Below are 17,720 nucleotides of genomic sequence, written 5' to 3' on the forward strand. Positions count from 1 at the left end.
TGTCCTTGATACTACCAACCAGATGTCAGTAGCTTCCCTGAGTAGCTACTTTGTTGTTAACAGCTTTTTAAATTTATTTTTATTGATTTTAGAGAGGAAAAGAGAGGGAGGGAGAGATAGAAACATTGATGATGAGAGAGAATCATTGATCGGCTTCCTTCTACACGCCCCACACTGGGGATTGAGCCCACAACGTGGGCATGTGCCCTGACAGAGAATCAAACCATGACCTCCTGGTTCATAGGTCAGTGCTCAACCACTGAGCCACACTGGCTGGGTTTTAACAGCTTTATTGAGATTTAATTCATATACCATAACATTTGCCTACTTGAAGTGTACAATTCATTGATTTTTTTAGTATAGTCAGAGACTTGCAACTGTTGTCACAGTATAATTTTAGAAAATTTTTCATCACTCCGAAAAGAAACCCCATGTCCCAGCATTAGGTAACCACTACCTACGGATTTGCTTATTCTGACATTTCATACAAATGGAATCTTACAATATGAAGCCTTTTTTTCTTTAACTTCTTTTACTTAGCATAATACTTTCATCCATTTAGTAGCATGAATAAATACTTCATTTCCTTTAATGGCCAAACAATATCCCATTGTATGGCTAAATCACATTTTACCTGTTAGTTGATGGACATTTTGGTTGTTTCTACCTTTTAGTTATTATGAATAGACTGTTAGATTGTTTTTCCAAAGTGCTTCTACCATTTTACATGCCCACAAGCAGTGGAGAGGATTTTGATTCCTGCATATCCTTTCCATTAACGCACTTGTTATCTTTACTTGGTTATAGTCATCTTAGTGTGTGCAAAATGGTATCTCCTTGTGGTTTGATTTGCATTTCCTTGATGACTGATGATGTTGAGTATCTTTTCCTGTGCTTATTTGTATATTTTCTTTGAAGAAATGTCAATTCAGATTCTTTGACCAGTTTTAATTGAGTTGTCTTTTTTATTATCTAGTTGTAAGAGTTCTTTATATATTCTAGATACAAGTCCCTTATCAAACATATGACTTGTCTTCTTACTTTCTTGAAAGTATCCTTTGATGCACAAAAGTTTCACATTTTTATGAAGTCCAGTTTACATTTTTTCTTTTTTGTTGCTTGTGCTTTTTTGTGTCTAAGAAATCATTTCCAAATCCAAGGAAATGAAGAGCTACACATTATTACCTCTAAGAGTTTTATACTTTTAGTTTATGCTACATTGTATATGGTGTGAGCTAAGAGTCCAGCCTTATTATTTTGCATGTGATTATTCATCTTCCCAGTACCATTTGTTGAAGAGACTATTCTTTCTCCATTGAATATTCTTGGCAGCCTTGTTGAAAATAAATGGATCATAAATGTAGGGTTCATTTCTGGACTATAAATTCTTTTCTGTTGATCTCTATGCCTATCCTTATGCTAGTACCACTTGCCTTGATTACTATAGCTCTGAAGTAAGTTTTTTTTTGAAAAGGAAGTTATTTTTATTTTTGGTTAATCCTCACTCGAGTATATTCTCTCCCCCCCCCCCCAATTGAGTTTTAGAGAGAGTGGAAGGGAGGGGGAGAGACACACATAGAGAGAAACATGGGTGTAAGAGAGACACATTGATTGGTTGCCTCCCCCACGAGCACAGGGATTGAGCTTGCCACCAAGGTACATGCCCTTGACCCCCAATCGAATCCGTGACCATTCAGTTCATGGGTTGAAGCTCTAAACAGAGGGAACCTGCTAGGGTGAAGTAATTTTTGAAAATAGGAAGTATAAATGTTCCTAGTTGGTTTTTTTTACAAATTCTTTTTGGCTTTGACCTTTTAGTACTTTTATAGTCCCATTTGAATTTTAGGATCAGCTGGGATTTTATAGGGATTGCATTGAATCTGTAGATAATTTTGAGATGTAGTCCCATCTTAACAACATTAAGTCTTTCAACCTATGAAAATTTGGTGTTTTTTAATTTATTTAGATCTTTCACTTTTTTAATAATTTAATTTTTCCAATTACAGGTCACATTCAATATTTTGTATTAGTTAAGACAGTGGTCGGCAAACTCCTTCGTCAACAGAGCCAAACATCAACAGGACAACGACTGAAATTCCTTTTGAGAGCCAAATTTTTTTAAACTTAAACTTCTTCTAACGCCACTTCTTCAAAATAGACTTGCCCAGGCCGTGGTATTTTGTGAAAGAGCCACACTCAAGGGGCCAAAGAGCCGCATATGGCTCATGATCCGCGGTTTGCCGCTCTGTTGACTAATGAGTTTGCTGACCACTGCCTTAACCTTTCTCACCTACCCTCCCCACAGTCCCTCCCCTCTGACAGCTATCTGTTCTCTGTGTTTATGAGTCTGTTTCAGTTTTGTTTTTTGTGTTGTTTTTTTAATTCTCACCAAAGGATATTTTTCCATTGATTTTTAGACAGAGTGGAAGAGAGAGGGAAAGACAGAGAACCATTGACATGAGAGAAACACATCAATTGGTTGCCTCCTGCACCTGCCCTCACCAGGGCCAGGGCTGGGGAGGAGCCTGCAACAAAGGTACGTGCCCTTAATTGGTATCGAATCCCGGACCCTTTGGTCTGTGCACCGATGCTCTATCCACTGAGTCTAACCAGCTAGGGCCGTTTCAGTTTTGTTTGTTCCTTTATTTTGCTCTTCAGATTCCACATATAAGTGAAATCATATGGTATTGTCTTTCTCTGACTTATTTCACTTCACCTAATACCCTCTAGGTCTATCCATGCTGTCGAAAAGGGTAATATTTTATTCTTTTTTTTTTTATGGCTGAGTAATATTCCATTACATATGTACTAACACTTTTTTATCCACTCATTTATTTTTGGGCACTTGAGTTGTTTCCATAGCTTGGCTATTATAAATAACGCTGCAATGAACATAATGGTGCATGTATTCTTTCGAATTAGTGTTTTGGGTTTCTTCAGATAAATACCCAGAAGTGGAATTGCTGGGTTATAAGGCAGTTCCATTTTTAATATTTTGAGGATCATCAATACTGTTTTCCACATTGGCTGCATCAATCTGTATTCCCACCAACAGTGCACTAGGGTTCTCTTTTCTCTACATCCTTGCCAACACTTGCCATTTATAGATTTATTAATGATAGCCACTCTGACAGGTGTGAGCTGATATCTCATTGTTTTTATAATTTGCATTTCTCTGATGATGAGTGATGTTGAGCATCTTTTCATATGTTGATTCTCAGTCAGGGCACATACCTGGGTTGCGGGATCAATCCCAAGTGGGGGCATGCAGAAGGCAGCTGATCGATGTTTCTCTCTCATCACTGTTTCTGTCCCCCCCCCCCTTCTCTCCCTCTAAACTCAGTAAAAAATAAAAAATAAAATAAAAATTAATTAAAAAGTGTTCTCTGCATCTGTGAGTCTGTTTCTGTTTTTGCTTCATCGCTCATTTTGTTTTTTTGATTCAATTGTTGATAGCTATGTATTTATTGCCATTTTATTGTTTATGTTTTTTATCTTTTTTTTCCCCCTTTTTCTTAAGTAAGACTCTAACCTTTCATGTAATACTGGTTTGGTTGTGATGAACTCCTTTAGCTTTTTCTTGTCTGGAAAGCTCTTTATCTGACCTTCAATTCTAAATGATAGCTTTGCTGGGTAAAGTAATCTTGGTTGTAGGTCCTTGCTTTTCATCACTTTGAATATTTCTTGCCAGTCCCTTCTGGTCTGCAAAGTTTCTGTTGGGAAATCATCTGACAGTCTTTATGGAGCTTCCTTGGAAGGAACTAACTGCGTTTCTCTTGCTGCTTTAAAGATTTTCTGTTTGTCTTTAACCTCTGGCATTTTATTTATGTGTGTTGGTGTGGGCCTCTGGGATCATCTTGTTTGGGATTTCCTGTGCTTCCTGGACTTGTATGTCTATTTCCTTCACTAGGTTAGGGAAGTTTTCCATCATTTTTTTCAATTAGATTTTTGATTTCTTGCTCTCTCTCTTTTCTCCTTCTGGCACCCCCATGATGCAAATGTTGCATGAGGTTGATGTGTGAGGTTGTTCCAGAGACTCCTACACTATATTCATTTTTTTTGGAGTCTTTTTTTCTTTTTGCTCTGATTTGGTGTTTTTTTGCTTTTTTATCTTCCAAATTGCTGATTTGATTCTCGGCTTCATCTACTGTACTGTTGATTCCTGCAAATTATTCTTCATTTCTGTTAGTGTATCCTTCCTTTGTTGTCGTTGTTGTCTTTTAATCGTTTCCATGTCCTTTTTTTTTTTATCATTGAGCATCCTTATAACCAGGGTTTTGAACTCTTATCTTGTAGATTGCTTGTCTCCATTTTGTTTAGTTCTTTTTCTGGAGTTTTGTCTGTTCTTTCAGTTGGGACTTGTTTCTTTGTCTCCTCATTGTGGCAACCTCCATATGTTTCTATGTATTAGGTAGAGCTGCTGCATCTCCTGGGCTTGATAGTAGGTGTTCTGTAGGGTCCAGTGGCACAGCCTTTCCAGTCACCCAGCTGGGCATTCCAGGTGTGTTCCCCCTCCCCCATTTGGGCAGTGTATACTCTCCTGTTATAGTTGAGCCTAGATTGCTTTTTGCATATCAGTGGGAGGCACTTACCCTGGGCCCTTTGTCTGCAAGGACTGACTGCAACCACCGACCACTGTGGAGGATTAGTTTTGCAGGGGCACACACCACAGAGCAGTACTTCCAAGAACACTAGTGCCCACTGAATCCGCCTCTTGCATGTGTTGCTTGTGGAGGTGGTTGGGTGGTAATGCTTTAACATAGCTTGAAGCTGTCTACCAGGTGCTCTGGGGCCTACTGGGAGGTATAAGCTAAGGTCAGCTGACACCAGTGTTCTGCCCAGAGCCACCCAGATTAGCTACAAAGCAATCTGCAGATCCCCAGTGGGATCGGGCCTAAACGGACAGTTGGACATCCCTCAAGGGGTCCCAGATTGGAGAGGGTGCACCCCCCATACATGAATTTCGTGCACCGAGCCTCTAGTATGTATATAAGTTTTTTGATTAATCTCTTCCCCTTCCTCCCCCTTTCCTCTGAGATTCGTTAGTCTGTTCCATGTTTCCATGCCTCTGATTCTACTTTATTCATCAGTTTATTTTGTTCTTTAGATTCCTTGTTTGTTTATTTTGATTTTTAGATTCAATGTTGATAGATATATATTTATTCCCATTTTATTCATATTTTTAATCTTTTTTTCTTAAATAAGACCCTTCAATATTTCTTGTAGTAATATTTCTTGTCTGGGAAGCTCTTTATCTGCCCTTCAATTCTAAATGATAGCTTTGCTGGGTAGAGTATTTTTGGTTGTAGGTCCTTGCGTTTCATCACATAGAATATTTTGTGCCACTCCCTTCTGGCCTACAACATTTCTGTTGAGAAATCAGCTGACAGTCATATGGGCTCTTCCTTGTAGGTAACTAACTGCTTTTCTCTTGCTGCTTTTAAGGTTCTCTCTTTGTCTTTAATCTTTGGCGTTTTTATTATTATGTGTCTTGGTATGGGCCTCTTTGGGGTTTCTCTTGTTTGGGATTCTCTGCCCTTCTTGGACTGTATGTCTATTTCTTTTACCAGGTAGGGGAAGTTTTCTGTCATCATTTCTTCAAGTAAGTTTTCAATTTCTTGCTCCCTCTCTTCTCCTACTGCCACTCCCATGATGTGAATGTTGGTACACTTGAAGTTGTTCCAGAGGTTCCTTACACTTTCTTCATATTTTTGCGTTATTTTTTCTTTTTGCTTTTCTGTTTGGGTGTTTTTTGCTTCCTCATGTTCCAAATTGCTGATTTGATTCTTGGCATCCTCTACAGTTAATTCCCTGTAAATTATTCTTCATTTCAGTTAGTGTTTCTTTCTTTTTTAAAAAATGTACTTTTATTGATTTCAGAGAGGAGGGAGAGGGAGAGGGAGCATCATTAATTGGCTGCCTCCTGCACGCCCCCTACTAGGCATCAAGCCCACAACCCAGCATGTGCCCTGACTGGGAATCGAACCATGACCTCCTGTTTCATGGGTTGATGCTCAGCCACTGAGCCACACCAGACAGGGAGTGTATCCTTCATTTTTAACTGGTCTTTTTTTTTTATGTTTATGATGTTCTCACTAATTTCCTTTAAATTCTCATGAAGTTCTTTGTGCGTTCTTATAACCATTGTTTTGAACTCTGCATCTAGTAGTTTGCTTCCATTTCATTTAGTTCTTTTTCTGGAGATTTCTTCTGTTCTTTTATTTGTGACATTTTTTGTCTCTGCATTTTGGCTGCTATCCTATTTTTGTTTCTATGTATTACGTAGAGCTGCTGTGCCTCCTGGAATTGGTAGAGTGGCCTTCTGTAGTAGATGTCCTGTAGGGCCCAGTGGCTCAACCTGCCCAGTAACTTGAGCTGGGCACTTTAGGTGTGCCCCTGTGTGGGCTGTATGCACAGTCTTGGGGTAGTTGAGCCTTGATTGTTGTTGGCATCATTGGGAGGAATTGACCCCAAGGCCAATTGGCTATGAGGACCTGCTGCAACTACAGTGGAATAGCTGCTGTGCAGGAGAGACCCTATGGAACAGGACTTGCTTCAGTGGGGCTTTGGTGCTCACTGAGTCCACCCTTTGAGTATGTTGCTCATGAATGTGTAGAGTTGTAATCTTGCATGTTATCTGAAGCTGTACACCAGGTGCATTGGCTCTAGGGCCTCAGGGGAAGTGTAAAGTCAGCCACTGCCTGTACCCTGCTTGGGGCCATCCGGCATGTGCAACAGAGAGATTTGAAAATGGTTGCTACTTACGTTGGGCTTAGAGGTGCCCAGTAGAGGCCATGCTGTGAACTTTGGTCATCTGCTGCTAGTACCAGTACTGGGGCCACTTATCAAGAGGTATGGGGCAAACTGAGTCCAGCTGCAGTTTGAGAGATTTTAGGAAAGTCTGAAGCCCGAGGCAAGAGGCCAGTTGTATGGATAAGCCACTGGAAATGGCTTGGGTGGGGCTGAAAATTGGGTGTGGTGGGATCTCAGAGAATCACCAGGGTGGAGTTAACAGTAGGGGCTAGGTCAGTGGTCGGCAAACTCATAGTCAACAGAGCCGCAGTTTGCCAACCACTGGGCTAGGTTAATGGAGACTGAGACATGGCGCCAGCTAGTCAGCTCTCTGTAGGGGAGGTCTCAGCACTTTTGTCTGGGAGAAGGCTGCCCCTGAGTTCCTGCCCTGATGCCAGATAGCTCAGCTTCTGCCCATATGTCCCTGGATACCCTCAAACTGCTGCCCCACTGCTGGAGCTCAGAGGGAGTGATTCTGAGTAAGTCCATGTTCAGGCCTTATAAGAGGAATGCCTTGGACTACAGCATCCTCTGTGTCACTCCGCAACAATTTCCACTGGTTTTTACAGTCGAAAGTTTTGGGGACTTCTCTTCCAGGCACTTAAATCCTGGGCTGGGGCCTGGTGTAGGCTAGGACCCCTTGCTCCTCACAGAGGCCTCCTCAGCCAAAGATATCCCTTCCTGGTTATAAACACGCCACCTGTGGGTGTCAGACCAGTCCTTTTAGTACCTCTGTCCCTACCAGTTTCAATGTGCTTATTTCTTTAATTCTCTATATTTATAGGATTTCCATTGAGCCAGATTCAGGCGATTCTGAATGATGGTTTTCCAACAGGATGAGGCAGTTGCTTTTGCTTGCAGACTGATTGTTATTCTCAATCTCTTAATGGGCCTCAGAAACTCCACAGGGTGGGGTAATGGGTTTTCTCTTAGGGTGGGGCAATTGCCTTTCCTTCAGGCAAAAACTGCCTACATAGCAAAGGTCAGCCTCGGGAGAATGATGTCCTCCACGGTGTGGGGGAGTGACTTAGGAAACTGGGGTGTCTGTCTTCTGAGATCTAACCCCAGAGCGCCAAACCCTTGCTTCTGCTCACACAGCTCCAGTCCACTCTGCCTTCCCTCTGCCAGAGTCCCAGGTGAGTGGCTGCACACGAAATTTTATGTGTTGGCTCTTTAAGAGGGTGCCTGCATTTCCAGCTGGCCCTACCTGGCAGACAGAAACTGCTGCTTTTCACAGCCAAATGTTCTGTGAGCACCTTTCTCAGTTCTGATGGTGCTTTCTTCTGGGGGGGTCCAGCTTAGGGTTTAGACCCCAGAGTTCTCAGTGGGAACCCCCACAGCTAAGATATCCCTCAAACTTCAGCTGCTGTCTGTGGGAGACCAGCCAGCCCTTTTGCGCCGCCGCCCTTTCTGCCAGTCTCCATGTGGTCTTCACTTTCCATCAGTTGATTATTCAGGATGGTTTTTCTGTATTTTAGTTGTAATCCCAGTTTGGTCCTGGGAATGGGTCATTGTAGCTTCCACTTATTCTGCTGCTATTTTGGAATCTCTGATATAAATTTTTTAGATTCAAGAAATACACCTAATGAACCAAGGAGTCAGTGTTCTTTGCAATTTTTTTCATTTAGGAGATTTCATTTGGGCTTTTCATTCACTCGATTTTTTTTCTCAAATATTATTTTGAAGTTCTGAAACTGAAGATTTTACTCAGTAGTGTTTATACTCCTTTATGAAGAATTATATGTAACTTCAGTATGTTTTGTTGTACTTTGTTTTATTATTGAATTGACTAAAAATGTTTCACCCTGGAGAGGCAAAGTTTATATGCCCATATTTAAAACTGGCTGTAACTGCAATTTTTGCAACTGCCAGTAGATGGCATTGTAAGTTCATGAAAAGATACACTGAGTGGCCAGATTATTATGCGTTCAGAGATCATAATAATCTGGCTACTCAGTGTATATGGCTCTATAAATTAAACAATTTGAGTAATAAATTTCTAAGGCTAGAAAGTTGTTTAAGTTACAGATATTCTAAGTGAGATAGATAGAGTGGTATTGACCATTGTGGGTTTAAAATGTTGTCTTTTATGTTGTTGCTAATCCTCACCCAATGATAATTTTTCCATTGATTTAGAGAGAGAGAGAGAGAGAGAGAGAGAGAGAGAGAGAGAGAGAGAGAGAGAGAAGAGAAAGAGAAAGAAAGAGAAAGAGAGGTGAGAGACACATTGATTGGTTGCTTCCTGCATGTGCCCAACCTGGACTAGGGATCGAACCTGCAACCCAGTACATGCCAGTAACTGGGAATTAAACCCAAACAAGACTCTTCAGTGTGCCGGCCAATGCCCTTACCACTGAGCCATACTGACCAGGGCAAACATGTCTATTACTTTTAATTTTGCTTTATAATCTTTTTGAAATATTTTTATCAGATTTCAAATTCTAGTGTGAAGTCGAACTAATTGGAGGGCTTCCTAAAAACAGGTTACTGCTGGGCCCAGAGTTTCTGATCCTGTAAATCTGGGGTTTGGTCCAATAATTTGCATCTCTAACAGATTACCAGGTGATGCTACTGTTGATGACATTAACGATCAGAACCACACTTTAAGAACCATGAGTAGTTGTTTTTAAATTATTGTAGTGAAATATACTTAGCATAAAATTTACTATTAACCATTGAAGTGTATAGTTCAGTGGTAGTAAGTACATTCACATTTTTGTGCAACCATCACCATAATCTATCCCTGTATTTGTTTTCATTTGTAGAATTGACATTCAATACCTGTTAAACAATAACTTTCTATTTTTCCCTCCTCCCAGCCCCTGACAACCATTATTATGCTTTCTATGATTTTGAGTAGGGTTAGGTAGCTCATATAAGTGAGATCATATAGTAACTGGCTTATTTCACTTAGCATAATGTTCTCAAGGTTCATTCATGTTTAGAATATTGCAAACTTTCCTTTTTAAGGCTGAAAATATCCCATGTTATGTACATACCACATTTTGCTTATTTATTCATTCATTGATAGATACTTGGGTTGCTTCCACGTTTTGGTTATTGTGAATACTTTTATGAACATGGATGTACAAATATCTCTTCTAGACCCTGCTTTTTTTGGATGTATATACTCAGAAATAGAATTGCTGGGTCATTTTGTAATTCTGTTTTTAATTTTTTGAGGTACTGCCATAATGTTTTCCATAATAATTATATTATTTTACATTCCTACCAACAGTGCACAAGGGTTCCAATTTCTTAACATCCTCATCAAGTTGTTTTCAGTTTTTTGTTTTGTTTTGTTTTAACCATTCCTCCTGGGTGTGAAGTTGTATTTCATTGTAGTTTTTATTTGCATTTCTATAATGATTATTCATGTGCTTATGGGTTATTTATATGTCATTTCTGGAAGAATGTCTATTCAAGTACCTGTCCCATTTTTTAAATCAGATTGGTTTTTTTGTTTGTATTTATGAGTTCTCTGTATATTCTGGATAGTAATCTTTTATTAGGTATATCAGTGGTTGGCAAGCTGTGCTCACGAGCCACATGCGGCTAGCCGCGGTTTGCCGCTCTGTTGACTAATGAGTTTGCCGACCACTGCATAAGGCATTACCCTTACCTAGAAGTTTTGACTTCAGATTAAAGACATTAGTACATTATTAAAATGTTTTTTAAGTGTTTTTCCCTAAGGCAGTGGTCGGCAAACTCATTAGTCAATAGTGGCAAACAGCGGCTCGCGAGCCGCATGTGGCTTGTGAGCCGCAGTTTGCTGACCACTGAGATATATGATTTGCAAATATTTTCTCCCATTCTGTGGGTTGCCTTTTTACTCTGTGGGTAGAGACTCGTTTGATGCACAAAATTTTCATGAAGTTTAATTGGTCTATTTTTGTATTGTTTTGTTTTGTTATCAATATCTTTGATGTCATATACAAGAAAGCATCGCCAAATCCAATGTTGGGAAGCTTTTTTGTCCTGTTTTATTTTCCCCTAAGAGTTTTGTTGTTGTAGGTCTTATATTTAGGTTCTCAATCCATTTTGAGTTATTGGTTTCTAGTCAATGTAACTGTGAGTCAAGAATTGCCCTTTAGTAGTAAGTAGGCTGGGGACATCGGTGACCAATATAACAGAGTAGTTAAGAGCTAACCTCTGGAGCCTTGTTGCTTGGGTTAAATTCTGTTTCTTCCATTTTTTACTTTCAGCTAATTTTAATTTTCCTTTGCATGTTAAAAGCACTTGTGACAATTAATGCCTTATTATTGTTATTGTTACCTTGCCTGTTATATTCTTTTTTTCTGGTAGTATTAGGAGCATCCCACTTTATGAAATTAGAAAACTTTCGAATTATCAAAATAATACCATATTGGTCAGATACTATTAAAAGTTTTAATGGTTTTCCTTCACTTTTTTTTTTTGACATTGTAACAGATTTCATTACACAAAACTTTACAATCCCCAAACCATATCTATAATAATAAAAGCGTAATATGCTAATTAGTCCAGACGTCCTTCCAGACGACCTTCTGGATTCCGGACGACCTTCTGGATGAAGCTGGGGCTTCGAGGGAAGCCCGGGTCTCGGGTGCCAGAGGGAAGCTGGTGTCAGCAGCTGGGGGAAAGGCGGCCTACTCTTGCACGAATTTCATTGGGCCTCTAGTATACTATATAAGTCAGACAGAAAGTATGCACACATAACTTTGTTGTAAAAAAAGGTACAGTTGCTGTGGAAATTCCTTTACTTTTGACCTTTGGTTTTTTGGGGTTTTTTTTTGAGTTCACAAATAAGATGGTTATTTTCCAACTTATTCTAAATAGTTAACATCAATAGGCATTTAAAACCAGTAGGTACCTTTAGTGTCTACTGCCACTTCTAATTCATGTAACTTTTCATTTGGCACTTTCAGGACATAAAACATTTATAGTGCAGTTTATAATATTTTTGTTCTACCTGAGTAGCATTGAAATTCAAATCTGTTTATTAAAGTGATCACTAAAAACAGTGGTAGCTTAGACATATAGTTTACTTAACCTCTTTTTCCATCAACTCACTGTATAGTTTAGATCAATTTTATTTGACTTTTTTATGATGAGTGACATTTTAGAAAATTTGAATATATAATAGCCTACAACTCTATTGTAAAACAGTGAGAAGCAAAAAGCAAATAAATTAACTTAGTAATAAATTATACAGATGTGTTTATTGGGGGAATAAAGGTTTTGTAATAACTAATAATAGTTTGTCCTTCAAAACCTGAAACTACTTATTGAGATGAGAAATTAATGAGATTCTCTTTTATTATTAATTAAGAGATCGGTGTGTTTTCTGTGTGTATGTGTTTTTTTTCTCACTTTTCCCCACATAGGAAGTGGGGAAGAGCAGATACTTTAGTAGCTTAGTTAATTTTTAATTTTGAAATAAGCTGTATATTGTTTCCAAATCTAATTTAATTTACAATAAATATAAATACCTTTAATGAAATATTTAAAACTATGTTTCTTTAACAGATATCTGTGATCCAGGAGCTTGTTACTAATTATGAAGTCTCTCTTAAAACATGTGACTTTTTTAGCCCTTATGGTAAGTTTAAATTAGATTCAACTGGAATTTGATTAATCATTTCAATCCATATTTAATCATTTACACTAAAACTATCTTATGCTTATTATGTACATGATAGCTATTTACTGAAAAGTTTTTGAATTAGTGAATAAAATACAAAGAGCACTTCAATTTTATTTAATTAAAGTTTTCCATAATGTGATGTGGGAGTTAACCCTATTTTAACACAAGTAAACAGACTTGAGAGACTGAGTGGCTTGCCAGAGATGATGCAGTTAGGTTTTTTTTTTTTTTTTTTTTAATATATTTTATTGATATTTTACAGAGAGGAAGGGAGAGGGATAGAGAGCTAGAAACATCGATGAGAGAGAAACATCGATCAGCTGCCTCCTGCACACCTCCTACTGGGGATGTGCCCGCAACCAAGGTACATGCCCTTGACCGGAATCGAACCCGGGACCCTTCAGTCCGCAGGCCGACGCTCTATCCACTGAGCCAAACCGGTTTCGGCAGGTTGTTTGTTTTTTATTGATTTTTTACAGAGAGGAAGGGGGAGGGATAGAGAGTTAGAAACATCGATGGGAGAGAAACATCTATCAGCTGCCTCCTGCACACCTCCTACTGGGGATGTGCCTGCAACCAAGGTAAATGCCCTTGACCGGAATCGAACCTGGGACCTTTCAGTTCGCAGGCCGACGCTCTATCCACTGAGCCAAACCGGTTAGGGCCAGTTAGTTTTATTGAAATTCGTTATTACTGAATCCCTACTCTCTCCTTTTTGTTTGTTTTTTACTTTAAATTCTATAAAATTTGGTTCTTTGTTTTTCTGTTTGTAGGGGCATATGTAAATCAAGGCAACTTCAGAAAACACTCTAGATTGCTTTCAGTGATGCAGATGGTAACTTTAGTCTGGTTTCTTTGTGTCTTTTATATGTCATTGCTCCTTTGTTTTTGTTAGTTTGAAACAAATTCCATATAACAGACACAGAAGTAAATAGAATAATGAACTCTTGTGTCCCCATCACCCAGCTTCTGCTGTGAACATTTTGCTAGTCTTATTTGAAGTACCTTCTGTCTACTTCTTTTCCTGGAATATTTTTAAAGCAGACATACTGTTTTTACCTTTCATTACTTTAGTATACATCACTAGCTGTTTAAAACACTTAACAGAAGATGTAACCACAGTTCTGTCTAACACAAAATTAATTCTCATACCATAATATCTAACACCCTGTGTACATGCAAATTTCCCTGATTACCTTAAGTCTTTGTATAATTTGTTTGTTGCAATCTGGATCCCACTAAAGTTCACACTTGATTTTTATGCCTCTGATATTCTTTTTTTTTTTTTAAATATATTTTATTGATTTTTTACAGAGAGGAAGGGAGAGGGACAGAGAGAAACATCGATGAGAGAGAAACATCGATCAGCTGCCTCTTGCACACCCCCCACTGGGGATGTGCCCGCAACCAAGGTACACGCCCTTGACCGGAATCAAACCTGGGACCCTTGAGTCCGCAGGCTGATGCTCTATCCACTGAGCCAAACCGGTCAGGGCGCCTCTGATACTCTTTTAATCTTAAGTAATGTCCTCCACTCCCTTTAAAAAAAAATGTTATTTGTTGAAAGGTTATTTGCCTTGTGGAATGTCCCATATTCTGGATTTGGCTGATTTGCTTTCTCATGGTATCACTTAATATATTTTGCTATCATCCATATTTCTTGTAAACTTATAGTTAAATTTACAGGCTTGATTAGAATCAGGTTCCATTTGAGTACTTCATATGTGATGCATTGTACTTCCTATTATATCACAACTTGAGACAGAAGATACTCTGTTTGTCTCTTTGTGATGTTAAGGTTGGTCAGGGTTCAGACAGTTTCAGCCTGATCTGCCCATTAAAGCATTCCTCATCGGCCTCTCACCTAATGGTTTCAGCAGCCACTGAGAATCTTTGCCCCAATCCTTTATTTCATTCAAATCATTTCTTCTGTATTTATTAGTTAGAAATCTTACAAAGAACTCCTCATCAAATATTCAGTCCCTCTGAACTATAGTTTATGGAGGAGGAACAAGATAAATGCTGGGCTCTTTGCCTTTATTATTTGTGTTTTAATTTATAGTAATTTGTGCGTTTGCATGTTGTTGTTTTATTTGGTAGCTAGTCCAGATGACCTGAGTTTTTCTGATGTAGTATGGGTAAATTCTCTTTTTCATTCTTTCTTCCTCATTTTATACCTGTATAATTTAATTTAGCCACTTCTATAATCTATTTTGAGAGCTTGCTGTTTATTTCTTTATCTATTCTATTGTAGCTTGAAGATACAGGATGGGTAACAGCTGATTGTATGTGAGTGTTGTTGTCACATAGGGTTATTTCTACCTTGTCAGTAAAGTATCTATATATATAAAAGGCTGATATGCAAAGTGTCCCCTCGGGAGTTCAACCGCTCGCTATGTCATTCGCTTACCACCAGGGGGTGGCGCGGAACTAAGGAAGGCCCTGGCCAGCAGCTAGAACAGCCGTGGGCAAACTACAGCCCGTTCGGCTGTTCTATCCAGCCCGCGGAGCCGAAAGAGCAGAGGGTTCTCTTGCTCTCCCCTCCGCTCCTTTACTTTGAATTTATATTAGTTCACATAAACACTCCATCCATGCTTTTGTTCTGGCCCTCTGGTCCAGTTTAAGAACCCATTGTGGCCCTCAAGTCAAAAAGTTTGCCCACCCCTGAGCTAGAAGGTCCTGATCGGCCCTGATTGCCCGCCAGGCCTAGGGACCCTATCGGTGCACGAATTTCATGCACTGGGCCTCTAGTCTTCTTCATACTCTTCAACTTTGGGTTTCCCTGATTTAGTGTTGAAGCTTAGACAATGTTAAGCCCTAGCAGTTCTTGCCTTTGTGGAAATCTTGCAGTGGTAGTTAGGGACATTTTTCTCCAAACTATTTTCCTTGACTTTTCCTGGATCTGCTGTCTTACGCTCCCAGCCTTGAGATTTCATAGTTAGATTGATTTACCTTCTTTCTTCAGGACTTTCTTTGGAGTGAGGGTGGGGTTAGAAGCCTATGAAACTAGTATCTTATTTCTTTGCTTGGCTGCTACTTTTTGAACTTGATGGCAGGAAGTCATACCTCTTTCTGTTGAAATTGGTTATCTTGCTGGGTTTTTACTGTTTATTATTATAATAATTATTAATTTCATTATGCTTTGGGGGAGAGAAAGTATCTGATAACCTTTATTCTTTACTTTGCCTTCTTCCCTGTAATAATTTTATGTTTGTTTGATTGCAGAGAATGGGGAGAAGGAACTCCCAACAACACTACTCTGGGTTCAATATTTCCTGGCACAGCACTTTGATAAACTTGGGCAATATTCTTTGGCTCTGGATTATATTAATGCTGCAATTGCTAGTACTCCAACTCTAATAGAATTATTCTATATGAAAGCAAAAATTTACAAGGTAAAATCCTAGACATGTTTTATGAATAATTGAAGAATTTAGCCACTTAAGAACTCTTGGAGTTATTTTTGTGTAGAAATAACTTTTATGGAACCCTGATAATCTATTTCTAATGCTCTAATAATCCTAAAGAGTTTTAGGTTGCATATTTTTAGACTCAGTGTTAATCATTTGATTCAGCTCTTAGTGAGTGTGAATTTTAATTTATCTAAAGATTTCTAGATAAATTTTACAAAAATGGCACCAAATTTATAATTTGTTTTTCTAAACCATTGTTATTTGTATTGTATCCATATTCTCTTAATCATAAACTATAATTTCTGTAATATTTTAATATCTTAAAGCATATAGGTAATCTCAAAGAAGCTGCAAAGTGGATGGATGAAGCACAGTCTTTAGACACGGCTGATAGATTCATAAATTCCAAATGTGCAAAATATATGCTTCGAGCAAATATGATAAGAGAAGCAGAGGAAATGTGCTCCAAGTTCACAAGGGTAGGAAATAGCATGCAATTATGAGTTAGTAAAATTAAACTTCAGTTCTGTGGTGATTTTTGAAGTTTGCCACTAAAGTTCTTGAGAATTCATTTTTTGTTATTTTTTCAAATCTCATTTAGCTCGTATCCTAAGTATGGTTTCTTACAGAGGAGGTTGAGTGTGTATGTGTGTACATGTGCTTCTGGTGGGGAATGGTTAAAAAACAATAGTAGGAGCAGCCCTGGCTGGGTGGCTCAGTTGATTAGAGCATCCTTCCTTACACCAAAAGGTTGCGGGTTCGATTCCCAGTCATGGAACATGGGAACATACTTAGGTTTTGAGTTTGATCCCCAGTCAGGGAGTGTATGGGAGGCAACCGATTGGTGTTTCTCTTATGTAGATTTTTTTGTTTGTTGTTTCCTTTTTCCTCTCTTTCTCTTCCTCTCTCTCTCTCTATAAAATCAGTAGAAACATATCCTTGGGTGAGGATTAAAAATAAAAAAGCATTAGCAGAAGTAACATAACTTTATACAAAAATAAGCAATATGCCATACTTAAGTGAATGTGTGTAATATTCTATTTACAATTCTTTTGTCTCACTATAAATTTGTTACTGCTGTTTAATTTTTCCAGTGTCTTACTTGAGAATTGCTCATAGAATTCTGTGTAGAACTAAGATAAGTAGAGCTGTAGCCAGTTTGGCTCAGTGGATAGATTATCAGCCTGCAGACTAAAAGAGTCCCAGGTTTGATTCCAGTCAAGGGCATGTACCTTGATTGCAGGCTCCTCCCTGGCCCAGGCCCTGATTGGGTGCGAGCAGGAGGCAACCAATAGATGTGTCACTTTCACATTGATGTTTCTCTCTGTCTTTCCCTCTCTCTTCCACTCTTCCTAAAAATATCCTTGGGTGAGGATTAACAACAACAAGATAAAAAAGAGTATATATATATAGAGAGAGATATATAGATATATAGATATATAGATCTCTCTCTCTCTCTCTCTCTCTCTCTCTCTCTCTCTCTCTATATATATATATATATATATATATATATATATATATATGTATATATATACTGAGTGGCCAGATTATTATGATCTCTGAACACATAATAATCTGGCCACTCAGTATATATCCTATATAATAAAAGGCTAATATGAAAATTGTCCCCTCGACCAGGAGTTCGACCAGCAGGCAGGCCGCCCAACCACTCATGTCCCCTCCCCCTGGCAGGGCTGGCTGGACCCCACCCATGCACGAATTCATGCACCAGGCCTCTAATACACACACACACACACACACACACACACACACACACACTGAGTGGCCGGATTATTAAGCGTTCAGATATCATAATAATATGGCCACTCAGTATATAGATATAGATATAGATATGGATATGGATATGGATATGGATATGGATATGGATA

General features: G+C 38.7%; 1 protein-coding gene across 3 annotated transcripts in view; it reads left to right on the forward strand.

Moving 5' to 3' along the window:
• The window catches only part of NAA16 (N-alpha-acetyltransferase 16, NatA auxiliary subunit), an 85,726-nt gene that overhangs the window by 40,032 nt on the left and 27,974 nt on the right, over positions 1–17,720 (forward strand). For all 3 annotated transcript variants that reach the window (XR_013960091.1, XM_080659385.1, XM_080659386.1), the window contains 3 exons: positions 12,301–12,373; positions 15,644–15,813; positions 16,158–16,310. Coding sequence is in view for 2 of the 3 variants with exons in the window: in XM_080659385.1 (XP_080515511.1) it covers positions 12,301–12,373; positions 15,644–15,813; positions 16,158–16,310 (396 nt within the window). In the remaining variant the exon portion in view is untranslated. The remainder of the gene's footprint in view (positions 1–12,300; positions 12,374–15,643; positions 15,814–16,157; positions 16,311–17,720) is intronic.

Source organism: Plecotus auritus, assembly GCF_963455305.1.
Source record: "Plecotus auritus genome assembly, chromosome: 3".
Taxonomy (NCBI): domain Eukaryota; kingdom Metazoa; phylum Chordata; class Mammalia; order Chiroptera; family Vespertilionidae; genus Plecotus; species Plecotus auritus.